The following is a 19,057-nucleotide window of genomic DNA, read 5'->3' on the forward strand; positions in this document are numbered from 1 at the left end:
AAGTGTGTTTGTGTGTGTAATCAGTTACATTTTGTTTGGACTAACAGCAACAACATTGAATACTGATCGTATGATTTCTGAACCATGGCATTAACCATTTTTGCTCCTGCTTCTGAATTCTCTGACATCCTTTCTCCCACCTCTACTTGCTTGTAGGACAGATGCACCTCCACTGTTGCCTACTGCTGAGACCAGCACATGTTGCTGTTTTATGGCCAGAGTGGCTCTTAACTTGATTCTTAACCCTTATCCTAATAAATAGCTTCAGAAAACTTATAAAAAACTACATTTACTGAAATCTATTGTTGAAGCCGAATGTGTGAATCTATCACCAAACAATTTCACAGTGGGTCCCGAATTCTAGTCTTGTGAGGGAAATAAAGGGGGGGTGCAGCACGTCCCCTTATATTGAAAGACAAAAGGGGGGGACCAATCTCAGGATGCTGAAGGAAGAGGAATTCACTTTTTACTAATACCCAACATATTTCCGACATGATAAAAAGTGTGTTCCTCTTTCTTCAGCCTCTTGAGGTTGGTCCTCCTATCCCTTTTTCGCCTTTTCCATTGGACCCATCCTGTGTGTGTGTGTGTGTGTGTGCGCGCGCGTGTACACACATACACACTTTCCTTTAATCAAACATGTCAGTTATTCCTTAATAGTAGGAAGAGGAATTTGCTCCAGCCCCTAAGTTCTTAACATAGTATTAAAGGTAAAGGTACCCCTGCCCATACGGGCCAGTCTTGACAGACTCTAGGGTTGTGCGCCCATCTCACTCTATAAGCCGCGGGCGAGCGCTGTCCGCAGACACTTCCGGGTCACGTGGCCAGCGTGACAAGCTGCATCTGGCGAGCCAGCGCAGCACACGGAACGCCGTTTACCTTCCCGCTAGTAAGCGGTCCCTATTTATCTACTTGCACCCGGGGGTGCTTTCGAACTGCTAGGTTGGCAGGCACTGGGACTGAGCAACGGGAGCGCACTCCGCTGCGGGGATTCGAACCGCCAACCTTTCGATCGGCAAGTCCTAGGCGCTGAGGCTTTAACCCACAGCGCCACCCGCGTTTACTAATAATAGTATTAAAAGGAGGTAAAGTTTGGTGGTTACAGTTGAGTAAAGCAAGACTGCATTTAACCATCTTTAAAGACTGCCACCTGAGGGATCCAACCCGGCCAACAAACGCCTTCATAAAACATGGAACCCATTAGAACTTTTGTCCAGATTTTAATATGTAGCTCTAAAAAGGTTTCAAGACCTGAGAGTTATGCTCTGTAATTTCTCTTCAATGTCTACACAGGACAGCTTTCATTCTACCACCATCAAACCAGAAACATGTCACTATAATAACCAAGACCTGCCTCGCCCCATCTGTAGGCTGCTTAAAAGCTGCTACCATTTTTGGGTCACCTTCTAAGTTAAGCTTTGCATAGTACGCCTGCTAAAGAATTACTTTTGTATTAAGAGACTGGCAAGCCGAACAGCCACCCAAGACGCTTGACCACATACAAGTGTTTTAAACATCTGCCTTCCTTTACAGAGCAACCTAAATAATTATTATTACTTTATTTAACACAGACAAACACACTAAGTCAGCCCTTTAGGTTGCCTTATTTTCTTTTCTTTTTTAAAAAAGCAAAGGCACAGATGTGAGCAATGCAGAATTCTGTGTAATTTGGAATAAAATCCAAGGCCAGGCAAGATGTTTCACTTCACACCATTATTCAGAGTTGGAAGAGCAACTACAAGGTTCATTTCTGCCTCCCATTTTCATGTGCTTTCTTTCAGTGGCAACATGTCTGCAGGATACGATAGGGTAATTTGCAATTGGAGTAAAGTAGCAGTATGTTCATGTAGCAAAAGCTGCAATGAGCAGAATTATTGATATTTTAGGGCTGTTCCCTGAATAAAAACATATTGGTCAGGTCATCACATGGGTTGCCAACTTTTTATATGTGTTGTAGTTATTACTGCTAATTTTTGTTGTAGATATTACTGCTACTTTTTGTGATACACAAATGGTGCAAGAAGACTTGGTCTATTTATTTCAATAATTTTTTATTATTATTATTATTATTATTATTATTATTATTATTATTATTATTATTATTATTATTATTCTAGTTATTAAACCCAACTAAAAAGTTATTTTAAAAGAGTCCACTGACCAGCGGTTGCAGTTAGGAAATTTTAGACTCTGTTCTTAATGGCCTTATGCAGGTCTTACGCTTTTTAAATGGCAATGTCCATTACTTAACTTGCTTGAAAACAGGTTAAGCCGGCCCTGTTGCATTTGCAGTGCCTCTATCTCAACCTTGCAAGTGAGGCCCTGGAGCCCTGCCCCAAAGTCCCGACCTGACGCCACCGCTGTCCTCCGCTACTAGATAAATTTGAAAGCCATGGGACTGGACTATCAGACTTCAAGGGGGTCGTCCTTAGTTTCAAATCCAGGGAAGCACAAGCACACACAAACACAGGCACACGTTGCTATAGAACCTGCTCAATCAGATACACCCAGGTATCTTTCCCAAAACGAAGGCACAGAATAATTCACCCAAACAACAGCGGCTTTATGCTCCTAAGAGCACGGCGCAGCTAAGGAACCCAACATCAAAAGGATTACGGAGCTTTAGCAACACAGCTGACAAACTATTAAGCTACAATGTTGAAACAGCCACAGAGTTAAAAGCCTGAGCTTTTCCTTTCACACCTGGGAACCAAGTGGCCTATCTCAGGGTACGATCTCTTTCAAGGAACATGCCAAGTCTATCCACCAGCAGCCCCTACTACATCCAGCCACCTTAAAAAAAATATTTAAAAAAATAGCTCCCCAGTAAAATGGTGTTTCAGCACTGCTGATGGCTATCACTCCTTCTTTACAAAAAACTCTTTTATTCCTCTCCCAATTCCTGGTTCATACATTGGCTATCCTGGGCCTCCTATTACAGGCTTTACTTTCATCTAATTCCAGATACGGGTCAATAATGCATCTGGTTGCTTTTAATCAAGCACTGTGCTCTCTAACTAAGCTATGTAAAAAGAAACCAAAATACAGTGGTACCTCGGGTTACAGACGCTTCAGGTTACAGACTCCGCTAACCCAGAAATAGTACCTCAGGTTAAGAACTTTTCTTCAGGATGAGAACAGAAATTGCACAGCGGCGGCAGTGGGAGGCCCCATTAGCTAAAGTGGTACCTCAGGTTAAGATCAGTTTCAGGTTAAGAACAGACCTCCAGAACGAATTGAGTTCTTAATCCGAGGTACCACTGTATGTTTCAATAAATAATCTAAATGATTATGAACTGATCTGAATTGTTCTCGTATATTATAGAAAAGAGTACAGCAAAATATCAAACCACACAAAGAAAGATGCCAGCACCACCAAGCGAAAACTGATTTGCCAGCTTTTCATTGTTACAATACAGGCTAGAAACTTGATTTTGAATCAAAGCAGAGGTTCTTGGGCTGCTGAGGTCAGTACTCAACAGCAGATTCACAATTTGTGGAGCACATGGTATTGTCTAAGCAAACGAAAAATGGCAACTCTGTCCCGGATTCAGGTTGTTAGTTCACAGCCCCAGCCGGTCACTGAAGCACCTGCCTGATGGCCAAAGTAGATGCAACAGCCACCGCCATGTTTGTGTAATCACATGCTTGTTTTGCTGACATACAATGTGGTGCCCTCCAGATGTTGCTCAACTCCAACTCCCATCGTCCCTGGCCATTGATCACATATGCTGGCCACTGATCACATATGCTAGGCTAGTTGGAGTCCAACAACTTTGGGAGGCCTCTACATTAGCTACTGTTGAATTAGGCCAGTGGTTTTCAACCAGTGTGCTATGGTACACTGGGATGCCACGGGCAACATTGGTCTCTGTCCGTCTTTCCTTTCCTCCCTCCTCTGATGCCCTCTCGCATCTTTGCCTCCCAAAGGCTTGCACAGATGTTTGTTGCAGCAGCCCTGGCTACAAGGTCCACAGGCAAATTGTGCCCCTGGAGCTGTCTATGGGGTACTGGCTGCCAGGAGCTGATCTGGCCTCAGAGTAAGCAAGCAAGCAAGCAAGCAGGTGAGGGAGCCCAGGCAGGCAGCCCTGTTGAGAATGGACAGACAAGTCCCCATGGGGCAGTGTGAGGAGACACCTCTCTTTGGGGCTGGGGGAGGGGCAGCTCAGAGACCAGAGGGGGGAGGAGAGAAGACTAAGGGAGGGTGTTCGAAAAAAGGTGAGAGGCTGCCAGCTCTGCAGGCAAGGGGTGACATAACTGGGCTCCTGAGCCCCACATGGGTGCCGCAGAAAGAATTTAGTTGGTCAAGGGAGCCATGGACTCAAAAAGGTTGAAAACCTCTGAATTAGGCTTTGGATACTTGGCAGAACATGGTGTTAATAGGTTACATTGTTGGTTACCTTGGTGGGAGAGGGAAGGAGATCTGAGTTTAGCATCCAAATTTCACCCTTCCCGCTCCCTCCGTTCCCACCCCACAGTCAGTTGCCCAAAACCTTTTGCCCATCCCAGACGCTGGAAATAGGCTAGACCAAGAGAAAAGCAGAGGAATGAATCACAGGGACTGAAAGTCAGGGAAGGTGGAGGGTTCAGCTCACCCTGCATCAAAAACCACAGGTGTCACTCTTGCAGGGTCAGGTGAATGGCAAAACAAAAAGGGATGCTCACATTCCGTTGACAGAATGTGTGAACATTTGGACAACAAGCAACTAGGATGATTAGAAGAGATCAAGGTGGGAGGGTTAATACACAGGATTTGTACTTACTAATCTGTGGTGATGGCAGAACCCGAGCAGCTCGGACAGGGCCGTGTCGGATGGAGTAAAGTTCCTGAGCCTCGCCGCTGATCTGTGTAACAGAATAAATAAGCACAGACACCTTAGCAAAGGCTTTTCTTGTCCCTTGCTTAGCATTCTAAAGCAGCTTCAATGGTTTGTGTCAATAGTGTTTGCTTGTGTGTTTTTTTAAAAAAAGAACTCCAGAAAATTAAAATAATAGTTCTGATTCTCTTGTAATCTGGGTGGGAAAATAATTATTTATTTCTTCTATCATTTCCCCTGATGAAAAGCTCTTTCCACAACAACAGACACTGCAACAACTGAAAAATCTGAGAGTCCAATACAGGCTTATGTGGGGCTATAGGTTTGTTTTTGTTCTTGTTTTATTATGTATTTTGTGTTATATTTTATGCTGTGAACCACCCTGACATCTACAGATGATAAATTTAATAAATAATAAATAATAAATAATAACAATCAACCATTATTTTTGGCTTTCATGAAAAACTACTAGATTATGATGGCTACATGTTTGCTCTGGGATTAGAGGCATTATGGCATGTATATAGCCAAGTTATACTCAGAGCAGACCCACTGAAATTAACGGGTGTAAGTTGGGCATGTCCACTGATTTCAACCGGTCTGAATATGATTAACACTGGATACACACTGGATACAACTCAACTCCTCAGAATACCAGCGAATGGAGGTCACGAGCAGGAGAACCTTCCCATAAGCATCTGATGCACAACGGTAGGAAACAGAATGGTGGACTAGACAGGCCTTTGGCTTGATCGAGCAGGACTCTCCTTACGAGAAAGCTGGAGTCTCTTTCCCAAGTCCCATCGGCACTATATATTTAAAGCGGGTGGTGCTGTGGTCTCAACCACTGAGCCTCTTGGGCTTGCCAATCAGAAGGTTGGCGGTTCAAATCCCTGCAATGGGGTGAGCTGCCATTGCTCTGTCCCAGCTCCTGCCAACCTAGCAGTTTGAAAGCACGCCAGTGCAAGTAGATAAATAGGTACCACTGCGGTGGGAAGGTAAACGGCATTTCTGTGCAGTCTGGTTTCTGTCACGGTGTTCCGTTGCGCCAGAAGCAGTTTAGTCATGCTGGCCACATGACCAGGAAAGCTGTCTGTGAACAAACACCGGCTCCCTCAACCTGAAACCCCATAGTCGCCTTTGACCGGACTTAACCATCCAGGGGTCCTTTATCTTTACTTTTACCTTATATTTAAAGCAGATGTATTCCCCTCACAAAGCTCCAGTTCCAGCACCCTTAACAAACTACAGTTCCCAGGATCCTTTGGGATGTTTAAAGTGCTATGATACTGTTTTACATATATAGTGCCATTGTCTGGAGAATGTAAGGAGCTGCAGGAGCCTCTCCCGCTGCTCAGATGAGGCCAAGGCTGTTTTGTTTTTCCTTCTCTAAACCGCAGGATAAAGGAGCGTTCCAAAAAAAAAAGGGAACTGCCAAGGGCGCTCACACCTAATAAGCAGATCTGAGGACCCCTGCTTTAATTAATTTGGTCATTAATGGAATCCTAGAAGAGATCAGTTCAAGGTTAGTCGAGGGATAATTCTTCCAGACTTCCTGTAAGTGGCTCATCAGAACTGTTTGGTAATGGATCTGATACGGAATGTCAAACATTCTGGGAAAATGGCAAACATTACGAAGCAATGTGCCAAATCGAAAAGAACTTAAAACAGATGTAATGAAGCTAAACCTCTTAAAGCCAACAACATGCTGACATAGAGAGAACCCCAGAATAAATTTGGCAAAGCAAGCAGCATACAATGTCAGGAACCAGGTGGAGGCTGAGTGAAAGGGGTTACAAATCCAGAAATACTAAACTGCAAGTCCACACAAACTTCTAAAAATGTTTCTAAAAACTCATGGAGGATACAATGATCAAGGGCTACTAGTCATGACAGCAATGTTCTACCTTCACTGTCAGAGGAAGTATGAGAAGGTCTCTTCTCATGTTCTTAATGATTACATATGCACCAACCTTAAGCAGAGCTAACCTTAACCCAGGTTCCTTCTTGATGACAGTTTTCAGAGCAAACAACTCATATGCAAAGCAGGGAACTTCACCCTGGCTTCTGACACTTGAGGTGTATATTTTAAAGACCCACCTTACTTTTGTGGTTGTAAGTCGTTTTAAACTGTTTTTAATATTTTGTTTTAATGTTGCAACCTGCCACTAACCTAAGGAGCTCCAGACAATCATGCAGGAAGGAGGAAAAAACAAAATGGATACTAGATCCCCAGTTCCCAAACTTGCCAACTCTTCAGAGACTCCCAGATGGAGTTTGTAAAGAAACGTAATTAGAAGAACAGGCGAGGGGAGGGGGGCACTTTAAATTGTTCAAAAAGCACCTGTGGCAAAACAGAAACCTGCTCATCATGGCTACCATTTTGGACACATTCCACCTAAGTGGCGAATCCCCGGTGGAAACTTCTTTTGTAAGCATCTACACGCAGAAACACTCCTTTGCCTTTCAAAAAGCCAAGGACATTCTGAGACAGGTTTTAAGAATGAGATATGAGGGCTTAAAAGCAGCCTCAGGTGTTCCTTGCCACAGAAGGGCAAGCCGACAGCCATCACTGCAGGCAGGGGACTTGCCAGCTCCGGCTACACAAGGAACGAAGTCACTGGTCCATTGACTTTAAAAACACAAGAGGCCTGCATCTGAGGCGCAAGGAGCCCGTTTGTCAAACCTAAGTGCAGCATCACACCCACCCCATCTGTGTGTGAGAGAGAAAGACAGAGGGAGCTGAAGTTGTGCCTTCTGTCCCTTTCCTAGCTGCAGCCGGTATTTTAAGGAGGAGGAAAAGAAGACGATGAAGAAAAAAAGAAACACTTCATTTGAATCAATGTCTTAATTCCTGATGACAGGCTTTGTTGTCTGGAAGCATACCAGTTTGAATCCATAACAAACAAACACAAAATGGGATATTATTCCCCTTACTGTGCGAACAAATATTTTCCGAACCATAGAAAATAACTTACATATGGGGAGGGAGGGAAGAGAAAGAGAAATATAAATAAATAAAATATGAAGAAGAAAGGCGTGACAACCCAGAAGAGAAATCAAAACTGGGAATTCAAGCGCTGGTACAGAAACAGACAAAACACGATTTTGCTTGCACGGGGGGAAATGTTGGCTTCTGAATCCTCCAGATTAATGTTGAGTATGCTCTAAAATATTAAAGTACACTTCTCCCCTACCCCCAAAACAGAACTGTTAGAACTATAGTTTACCCCACACAGAGCTACACTTCCCAGTGCCCTTAGGAAACTACAGTTCCAAATATTCAGCTTCTCCTGCCTCAGGTTGGTGCTATAGGGGCCCATTTCAACATTACAGCTTCAGCACAGAGGATGTCAAGATGGGTTTCCTTTGGGATATGCCCCACTCAGCAGTCAGAATGTTTTAGAATTCTTGGGGCTTCCTATCACAGTCGCCGTATCCAACCTCCCGTCTCCAGTGGCAGCAATTCCTCAAAGCAATCATTCATTTATTTGCCTGCATTATTGACAGGGAGCCTTCTAGGGAGAGCCATCGCAAGGCAATGGGCAATGCAAACGTAAAGTCAATAGGATGAAAAGTTACAAATGTCAATAGGATTTAAAAGACCCCAAAAAAGAAGAAAGAAAGAAAACCAAACGGAAAATACAGAACAGAACCAGCAGCAGATTGACTGAAGTACTGTAAAATCAGATGGCTTGACAACAAAAACCCTTGGGTTGGCCCAAGACATTTTGCTGTGCGGTGAAAGGACAAATGTTACATCCACAGCAGTGATGACAAGGCATCCTCCCCTCCACCGGAGGGCAGCATGCTAGCTTGGGTGGTGCAAGACACACACAGCTCTGTCTATTCCATGCCCCTCAGTACCTGCTTCATGCTGCCTAACAGTAGGGCCAGTCCTGTCTGTCCAACAAAGGGGTGGCTGGTTAAAGGGCAGGAAAGATGCTTTAATTTTTTTTCAGTCAAAGAGCCATCCTCATTATTTCGGCAGGCAGGGTTTTAAAGGCGCCACCAAAAATTGTCGGAGCCTCTGTGATGTCTTCAAAATGTTGGCAACCCTAATAATCCGAGTTGACAAGCGGCCGTTGTTTCTGTCCTTTTTTGCGCAACGGATGAAGTTCTGAGCCAGCTCCACATTTTAATATTCTTTGATTTCACTAATGCAAGACAACGGCAAGGCGTTTGTTGTCTTAAAACTGAAGTCTTTCTCCAGACATGTTGAAAAGAATGAAGCCTTTGGCGAAGCATGGGAACAGCACAGCTTCAATGACCTGGTGCAGATGCAACACTGAGCCTGAGGGACTCTTGAACTCCTCCTACCTGGCGTGCCTAAGAGTGAATCTCCTGTACTGCCTGCCCCCCGCAAAAAAAAAGACACAACACCACTGACGTTAACCGCTAATGACATGCTCTGTCTTCCTGGTTCAAATCTGCCCCCAGTTCAAATTCTACCCTCTCTGCACAGTAATCATATTAACCTACCTTACAGGGTTGTGGTAAGAACTGCCAAAATAATGTACATAAAGTACAGGGAATCTGCGGCCCTCTGGATGTCAATGGACTACAACTCCCATAATCCCTGACTACTGGCCTTGCTGGCTGCTGGGAGTCCAGTGACATCTAGAGAGCCACAGGTTCCCCTTCCCCAATGTGCATTTAGAAATCTGAACTCTCAGACGAGCTCTAGAAAAGGTATGGAGAACTGCACCTTCCTCGTTTATTTCACGGCTCTCTCCCTGGGAAGAGCAAAGCAGCAGCAGCAAAGGGCACTATGTGAGGGTGCAAGCACCATGTGCACATTTTGCACTATGCTTTGGTTTACTAATGCAAGGCAACAGTAGGGTATTTGTTCCCTTAAAAACAGAGACTTTTGTATGGAGTTGGGGGGTGGTAGTGGTTAGTTTTAACCACAGCTAACATTGGTGTCAGCGGATTCCTTAACCCCAGTTAAGCTGGAGATGGAGCAAAGTGAGTCCTGATGTTACACATGGACTGGCTCAATATACACAGACTTGGAGTGTGTGTGTGTGTTGCTTAATATTTACAGAAGTATAGGATCCCAACAACTTTTATAGAAAATGTTTTACCATGTTTCTCTGGTGATCTTATTTGTGTGCTCTATGAAACATCAACACTGCTAGGATGACATCTGGCTGTCTGCAGCTGAGAGATCTGCCATCTTGCAAGGCTTTTGGAGGACCAGAAACTCAAAGACTGCAGCCTTTAAGACATAATATACCTGTATGCTCCTGTGCCTTGATTTCAGCTGAATCCATTCAACAGGTTTCCACTTTTCCCCACAAGAATAAAACCAAATAATAATGCCCACTTTTATCCCAAAATTGGCATGTACTTGGCACTGGACAGGGCAGTTCTGGGTTGAAAAGGACATAATAAATGCCTTCTGACAGATTCAGGACCCTCAACACAACTTCTACATTCACTGAGGCCTGAGCACACACACAAAGGCCACTGTTGAAGCCCATATTACAATACATTATATTGAGGAAGACATGGGGAACCTGTGGCCCTTAGATGTTTTGAACTACAACTCCCATCATCCTTGACCACTGTCCATGCTAGCTGATGGGACTGATGGGAGCTGGAGTCCAACAACATCTGGAGAGCTGCAGGTACCCCATCCCTGAATTAGGTTATTGTATTACTATTATGACTAGCCCAGCCTTATTTGTTTTTTAACATTGTTTGTTTTTTAATGTATCTTTTCTGTTTCATGATTTCTTTGGTAACAGTGCAATACAGTGGTAACTCGGGTTACATACGCTTCAGGTCACAGACACTTCAAGTTACAGACTCCGCTAACCCAGAAATAGTACCTTGGGTTAAGAACTTTGCTTCAGGATGAGAACAGAAATTGTGCTCCGGCAGCGCGGTGGCAGCTGGAGGCCCCATTAGCTAAAGTGATGCTTCAGGGTTAAGAACAGTTTCAGGTTAAGAACGGACCTCCGGAACAAATTAAGTACTTAACCTGTGGTACCACTGTACTTCCATAAGAGACAGTCACTTTGAACAGAAGCCCATTTGAAGGAGAAACCAGTTCCAAACGTTTTGCAGCTGGTGCTGCTGCTATGGCAGGATGGCGAGGGAAACACCACCAAAAGTTCTACTCAGAGTCGACCCACTGAAATTAATGAACTGAAGTTAGTCATGCCCATTACTCCCAACTGGCTTACTCTGAGTAGGATTGGGACTGGATAAAAACTTGAACAACAGTGCGATCCCACATTTCACAATTCATAAGCCATACCCTGCACCACTTGGGATGATTTCATCCCATTTTCCTTCTTCAAAAATGCACCATTTTCTTTCTTTTTTTATTTAAAGATGGCTTTAAACCTCCCCACCCACCTTTTCCCCTGCGGGTGAGGAGGGGGAAATGAAGGGAAAGTTGTTGAAATAAACAGCTTCCTCCTCCCCCCCTTTTTTGTGCATCATAGATTAACACACCACACTTCAAAAAAATAAAATAAATATCCCGGGCTGTTTGCCCTGCCCAACCGTTACCAGAGCCCTTTGAAGCAAATCTAAATGGGATATTCCATTTGCAAGTAACACTTTGGTAGTCAAAAGATCTTACTCTGAGGGGGATTTAATGCAAAACCACTCAGACTGGAGAGAGACACACCATCAGAAAGGAGGGCCAAGAAGTGTTTCCAAGCCCATGTAACACCATTATGGAGGGTGTCGGCTTAGGAACTGTCATAAACACTTCATAATCACTCAGACACAAACCGGGTTGCCTGGAGCACATTAGTTTATTAAGTGCTGAATAGGTGTCCAGCAGAACAGAGAACTAAAGCACAACGCTATAGATAAAAGGGGGAAGTTTGCCCGCACTATTAAGAGGCTTGGGGCATTGGGGGGCTTTTTGGGTGAGCGGGAGGGTTTCTAAATATAGAAATCTAAAAGGGAAGCACCTCTGTACAGTTACCAAGAACAGATAATAAGACAAAACTCCTCATCTATAGATACCTAAAGTGTATCTTATCACAGGAAGGGAGCATGGATTACTTTGGTGGCTTTTAAATACTAATCAGGGGAACTCCAAGGCTTAGTATCTGTAGGAGTGATGCTGTCAGGTTGGGCTTTGGGACAGAGGTCTGAGGACCCTAACAACAGAATGAGCAGGAGGGCTGGCAAATCACAGCAAGGCTTTTTAAAGTAAGTGAAATAATGTGCACGACAAGCTGGGCCCCCCAATAAGGCCACTTAAGTCCAGAGTCCAAAACTGCCTAACTGTACCACCAATCACAATAGACTGGCATTCCTGAAATGGCTTCTACACCACTATTGACCTTCCTCCACAAAACACAGCTGCAGGATTATGTCCGACTCTCAAATCATGAGGCTTGAAAGTGAAGATCAGAGAGGCTGGGCCATGTAAATCAATGGAAGGGGGGAAACCTGTGGTGCTCCAGGTGCTGTTGGACTCCCAGTTCCCATGGCATGGCCAATGGTCAGGGATGATGTGAGTCCAACATCTGGAGTACCTTTGAAGTAAATTGACCCTAAATCCTAAAACACACTCTGTTGCGTGCAAGGGGTTTCCAAACGGACATGGGAAAGGTTGTTCTGAAGGTCGAACCTTTGCAGCCCATCAACTGGAAGAAACAGCTCCTGAACTAGGGACGGCTCGGAATTTATCAGGAGCTCCTCCAAGGGAAGACTGAGCACACATTGAACAAATGGTCCTGAAAAAGACAACTTGCCTGCCAGCTTCTCCTGCCAACACATAGCCATAAGGGAACACATGGTGTATTCTGAGGCACACTCAGTGTGCACAGGGCAACTATCTGGCCTGGGTCTAGTAGGAAAACAGGAACACAGAAACCCCAGCAATGTGCAGAGGTTCTTTAGCTGGCAATGTGAAAAGGATTTTTTTGCTGCACTGTAAGGATGGGGAAGAAATCTGATTCAGTTTGCATTCAATGGTTAATCTACTTAAATTTCCACTTCCTGAAACTGAAATGTAGTCAACCTTTGAAGTTCTAACTTCTCTGAGTTTTGCAATGCAGCTTTCCAGCTAAATAACACGTAGAAAAATGCATACACCAGGGGGAAGCGTGGAGAAAAATGCATATATGAGTTAAAAACAATACATTTTCTGTTGTGGGGGGGTGGATCTTGCAAAAACAAAAACAACCATACATATAAGGAGAGATCGGCACTAAAATACTGAGGGTTTTCATTAGGACGTAAAAAACAAACAAAAAACCAGTCCATTGGTTTGCAAATGTGCAGAGCTTAACTTAAGCTCTTACAAAAGTTTCTTACAAAAATAAGAAACCAAGAGAAATAGAAATTGACAGATTCTGCCACCCTCCTGCAAAAGAAGCTTCTCCTCAAGTGCCAGCACATGACACAGAATCTGTTTAACATCATCCCTGCCTTCCCCCGTCTCTGTTGCAAACCATCTTCCAAAGTTTGCTGCCACCAAAGCTGCTGATGCAGCTCTCCTGTTCTTAGCTCGGTATCATAGCGACACCTAATGCTCATTCCCCAAAACATCGCTCTTTGTGACAGCACAGCACTCAAAGGATATACAGACACACTCGTTCTCGTTTGACACACCTGACAAAATATTATGAAAAGCAGTAACTGATTGAAGAACATTAAAATAAAAAAATGAAAAACCTGCTGGGTTAATCCAGAGGCTTATTTTTTTTCCTTTTACAAGTTTTTATTGATTTTTATACAAATGCAAATGCAAGAACCATTAAACACTTACCCAGCAGTACATATAACAGTGTTTGTTCTATGAACTGAATTTAGCCATTAGCTTACTCATTCAATGTTCACACATATTACTTAACATAACCTCTCCACTGAGAAGATTGAATGGTTGGTGTAACAAGGTCTTGATTGTGGTCATTAACTTACGCTAAGTCACAAACGAACAACCAAACCCTAGACCAACCCCAACCTCTCTCACCACCAAAGGAACACAAGCGAATAGCAAAGAGAACCTGCGCAAGCAATGCTGACACAAAACCCCACACGTACATTAAGCAAAATAGAAACATCGCCACCCAACCCCATCCCCACTCACTATTTCCCTCTCCACCTCTTTCCCCCTTTTCTTCCTAATGTAACACTAATGTCTCAACAAATGAAACTGATCTGTAGAAAATGTAACTTGAAAAAGAGACATTGCACATACCTTTGTAAACCAAGAAAACTTTAAAAAAAAAACAACTTAAAAAAAAACTTATGCTAAGGAAAGGGGTCTGTGTTTCTTGGGAGGTATCTCTTTTTATTATGCCTTTAATCCCTCTCCTATGTCTGGTGGCGCTGTGGGTTAAACCACAGAGCCTTGCTGATCAGAAGGTTCGAATCCCCATGACGGGGTGAGCTCCCATTGTTCGATCCCTGCTCCTGCCAACCTAGCAGTTCGAAAGCACATCAAAGTGCAAGTAGATAAATAGGTACCACTCCAGCGGGAGGGTAAACGGCGTTTCCGTGCACTGCTCTGGTTCGCCAGAAGTGGCTTAGTCATGCTGGCCACATGACCCGGAAGCTGTACGCCGGCTCCCTCGGCCAGTAAAGCAAGATGAGCGCCGCAACCCCAGAGTCGTCCGCGACTGGACCTAATGGTCAGGGGTCCCTTTACCTTTACCCTTATGTCCGGTGAGATTCTCAGAAATAGCTGAAAATCCAAAATATAGCCAAGATATGTTCAGGGGTATTTCAGACTGGTTGTTCCATTGTTGAGCTATTGCTAATTTTGCTGCATTAAGAAAGAAGTCTACTAAGTTATGTGTGGTGCAAGCTGGACCCCAAGTCTATGTCTAAAGATGGTAGGACTAAGGCAGGATTTGTTGAAAGAGGTTGGCTTGTAATTGCGGATTTAATGGAGAATACTTCATTCCAAAAGTTTTTAACATTCAGAGAACCTCCTTTAGTGCTTTTGCTTGGCTGGAGTGTGTTTCAGCTATGAACACGCCTCTTTGATTGCCTAGACAGTGAGGTGTGTATGTGTGTACACAAATCCCATGGCTCAGATACAAAGCCTGTATCTTCTAGGAGCTGTTTGTTCAGTTTTGTGGACCCAAATATTTTATTTTTTATTATTACAGCAGGAATTTTACCTCATTCCTGATTTTATCATTCCACTTTGAATTGTATTTGCATTGTAGTAAGTTTCTCGTACACCACTTAGAGCCAACTGTGATTAAGCAGGGTATAGTTTGTCAATGTGAAGAAAGACGAATGTAGACTAAAGAACCTAAGAAGAGCCCTGCTGAATCAGGCCAATGGCTCATCTAGTTCAGCATCCTGTACTCACAGTGGCCAACCAGGTGCCTATACGGAACCTGCAAGCAATCAAGGCATGAGTACAACAGCATATCAATGAGGTACTTACAGGTATGCTCCATATCTGTATCCCATCGCTGTAGCCAATCATGAGCAGCAAAGGAGGCTCATTGCCAGTGCTGTGCATCTCGTGCAATTCTACATTCCTTGAGGTATCTAAAAGGTCCAGAAGAAAAACCAAAAATCACAGTAGTGTAGCATCAAAGCAAGGTGACTCTTACACACACACACGGTTTAAACATTATGAACAGCTAACAACAGACAGAGCTTAGCAAATGCTCACATTTACCCAGAATTCTGGTAGGACAGATGCTTTGCATGCACAAGGTCACAGGTTCAATCCCTGGTTGTGCTGGAAAAGGCTCCCACCCTGTCTAAAAACCCTGGAGAGCTACTGCCAGGGAGTGTAGACCAGGGACAGCTGAAGCAGCGGCCTCCATTTGTTGCTGTACTACAGCTTCCTGACCATGGGCAGCATGAACCATGACGGTTGAAGACACATTGGGATTTTGACAAGCGAGTCCAGTAGAGTTATTCTCTCACGATGTCAACATCTGAGGAGGGAATTACCTCGCAGACTATACACCAACCTTATTTATAAGTAAATAAATAAAAGTAATACAGAAGTCTGCTGCAATGCTCCTTTAGCAAAATTTAAGTATTAGCCTTGTGCAAGACTTGTATATATATTTAAAAATATCAAATGAAAGTTAATTTTTCCTCCACCGACTTCCCCAAACCAGAAGGCTCCATTGTGCCCATTGCAAAACTTGGGGTCCTTTTTATTGTGCATTCACGATGGTATCAGGACAGTTATACATGATCCCACTTTCAATGATGTTTGCATTTGCAAAAGGTTTGGCCTTAGTGCTATGTTGAATACAACTGATTGCTATTAAACATCAGCAAAAATGTAAAAACTGAGTTGTGTAAGTGATACTAATCTGAAAGTGCCAGGTCTTAGCAAACCACTGGAAGTATAGAATTGGGGCCTGCTCCTAGTGGATGCCTGCTAAACATCATATGGGGGGGAAAGCCACAGATGCTGAACAAGCAGGCAGTGGGACATATATAGAAGAAGGTAGGCCATGATATATCCAAGTCCCCAAGCTGTTTAGAACTGTAAATGGTCAAAGCCAACACCTTGAATGACTGGCAACCCAAGAGCAAATATAGAAAACAGGATAGTGGGTGGGGAGAGACGTACCATTCAAGTCAGAATTTTCAAATCTGACCCATACAATTTTTTCTTTTTCTTCTGTAGGAGTTGTACCACTGTAGGCCTATAAGTAAAAGGGGGAGGGGGAGAGAAAATTGTCAAATTATTATTATTGCCTACCCACGATGATAACGCACAAAACAAGCTATAACAATCTACTAATCCAACCTGTGGGGCTTGCAACTAAATGTTGCAGTGTATCCTCCTAAAGAAACAGACAGCTATTTCCTTCAGGCAGGGCAGGCCATTCCACATGCCATTTTACTTTTCCAACAGACTCTCATTATAATAGAAGTACCAAGTGTGCTTAGTCCTCTTTGTTCTGTGAGGCTTTCATGGGCAAAAGGGGCTGCCTATTTAGAATGATTTTAATTTTAGATGCAATATTGGAGTTCAACTCAAGGAGGCCAATATCTTCTCCTTGTCTTGCAGTGGCCCCGTTCTGCCTAAAATCCTATCAACACTCACCCTGTTAAGTTTGATATTAAGAGGAGTTTTTAAAATACAACACAATCAAGCCATTAGTCATGGGTCTACTCTGCCCAGAATTTAATTGACTAAACTGTCGGAACATGAAAGCCTTAATAGCTGTATTCTGCATGTTTAACTGCAATGTGTTTTAAGTAACCTACTGTGCTCTACTGTTAAAGGAGAAAAGTAAGGAAATACACCAGTCAGCATTACAAAATACCTGTACTTGTACTTACCTGTGGTACAACATCTTGCAGAAAGGTAACAACACTTTCCATATACGACTGTTCTCTGTATGCCCAGAAAAAAAGAGAAGAAAAATGAAAATCCAAAAATATTTCATTTTACTTATGACATTTTATGCCACCTTTGAAGGACTCAAAGTGCTCCCCTGTTTCATTTTCACAACAGCCCTGCGAGGTAGGAGAGGCTGAGGGATAGTGTGGCTGTAAGACAGGGAGTGAGCCTTTTCTAGGGGAGGCTAAGATTTCTTCAGTTATGAGCTATACTCAAAATTGCCACATGGGAGGAGAGACGTGCAAGATTACTGTTGTGTTTAATCTTAATTCTAAAAGTCAACAAAGTAGTTAAGGAAGCAAACATGAAAACTCAAATAAAATGTTTTGATATGGACTAAAATATGAAAGCCATACAAAACTACCTAGCAGAAGATCTCAATATTATCTATCTATTCAAACAATAAAATATATTCATGACAGCAAATTAATAAGAAATTAGATAAAAGAACCCACTGTGTTTCAACCTAGCAGATCTTCCTTAGCAGCATTATGATCAATGCATTTCTACAGCATAATCAGCCAAAACTTTTAGGGAGCAATATGGCGAGGGGGGCGGGTATGCTCACTGTAATAAATATACAATTTCAGCAGTGGCAGGACCGGAAATATATGTTGAAAAGTATTGCAAAACCTGCTGAACATGGACATACTAAGTATTTTTGTCCAGGTTATTTTTTTATTCACGTATTATTTATCTATCACCTCAGAAAAAACAAAACAGTTCCTAAACAACTCACAGGAAAGAAAGGTGGGGGAAAGCAAAATTTTATTATCTAATTTAGATGGTCCCTGTTTTGTTTTGATTTATTACATTTCTATGCCACTTTTCATTTAAATAAATCCCAAAGCGTCTTACAAACAATAAATAACAGTAACTTGATATAACATAATAGAACATGTTTTCTTCTGAAGCGTCTGTAACCCGAGGTACTACTGTAGATTGATTTTGTAGTCATCCCAGAATAGAAAGAACCAACTTGGATGGCACTAAAAGTATATTAGACATATTTTTGGAGGAGAAGGCTATCAATGGCTACTAGCCATTTTTGGAGCAATATGCCTCTGAAAACTAGTTGCTGGGAGCCACAGATGGGGAGAATGGCTGTTGTGCTCAGGTCCTGTTTACGAGCTTCCCATAGGGGCATCTTGTTAGCCACTGTGAGAAAAGGGTGCAGGAACAGGTGGGCCTTTGGCCTGATCCACCTGCAGCGCTCTTCTTCGGCTCTTAAAAATGAATATCTGTTCTCAGGTGGATGGGATTACTCTAAATTGGAGCAGTGCACCTTTGGCTTTCCAGATGTTGCTGCTTCCTGCATTGCAGCAGGTTGGACTAAACAACCCTTGGAGTTACTTCCAACTCTACAGTTCTATGAACTACAATTCCCATCAGCCCCAGCAAGCCTGACTAATGGTCAGGGATGGTGGGAGTTGTAGTTCAACAACATCTGGAGGGCCCCAGGTTCTTGGCCCCTGCATTAAGAGGTAAGGCATATCAGAAAGGTGCTCAACACCTTTCAATAGCCTCTGCAGTGGAGATGCACTCCTTTAAGCTTCATCTTCCATTTGTAACTCCAGGTGCACCAAACAAGATTCCTCAGTGTACAAAGCAGCGCTTCAGACACTTACGTGACAGCCTGTGGACGAACCACTGCTCCTCCGGTACATCGGCTTGGGCGACGGGGAGACTCAGCAGCCATTGCTGATCTGTAGATTCCTGCATGCAGAAGAGGTTTGATTTTTTAAAAAAGTTATTTTTACAGAACGTCTCACAAGTTTTCTGCCATTGAGAGAACCAGTCTTTCACACTTATCACCAGTGATATTTAAGCAAGTAGCTGCTGCGTCACAAGAGGTCAATGGCAGTATCATCCTGCAGACCAGAAGAGGAAGGTTATGATGAAAATATGATGCAACCCA

The 19,057-nt window shown here is 43.3% G+C and overlaps 1 protein-coding gene across 5 annotated transcripts in view; it reads right to left on the reverse strand.

Annotated features, from left to right (window-relative positions):
• Positions 1–19,057, reverse strand: part of BCAS3 (BCAS3 microtubule associated cell migration factor) — a 459,527-nt gene that overhangs the window by 435,008 nt on the left and 5,462 nt on the right. For all 5 annotated transcript variants that reach the window (XM_053366622.1, XM_053366620.1, XM_053366618.1 and 2 more), the window contains exons 2-6: positions 18,768–18,855; positions 17,079–17,133; positions 16,360–16,435; positions 15,202–15,308; positions 4,764–4,845 (exon numbers count right to left, since the gene is read on the reverse strand). In XM_053366622.1, the coding sequence (XP_053222597.1) occupies positions 4,764–4,845; positions 15,202–15,308; positions 16,360–16,435; positions 17,079–17,133; positions 18,768–18,838 (391 nt within the window). In that variant the 5' untranslated portion in view covers positions 18,839–18,855. The remainder of the gene's footprint in view (positions 1–4,763; positions 4,846–15,201; positions 15,309–16,359; positions 16,436–17,078; positions 17,134–18,767; positions 18,856–19,057) is intronic.

This window comes from Podarcis raffonei, chromosome 15 (assembly GCF_027172205.1).
Source record: "Podarcis raffonei isolate rPodRaf1 chromosome 15, rPodRaf1.pri, whole genome shotgun sequence".
Lineage (NCBI taxonomy): Eukaryota > Metazoa > Chordata > Lepidosauria > Squamata > Lacertidae > Podarcis > Podarcis raffonei.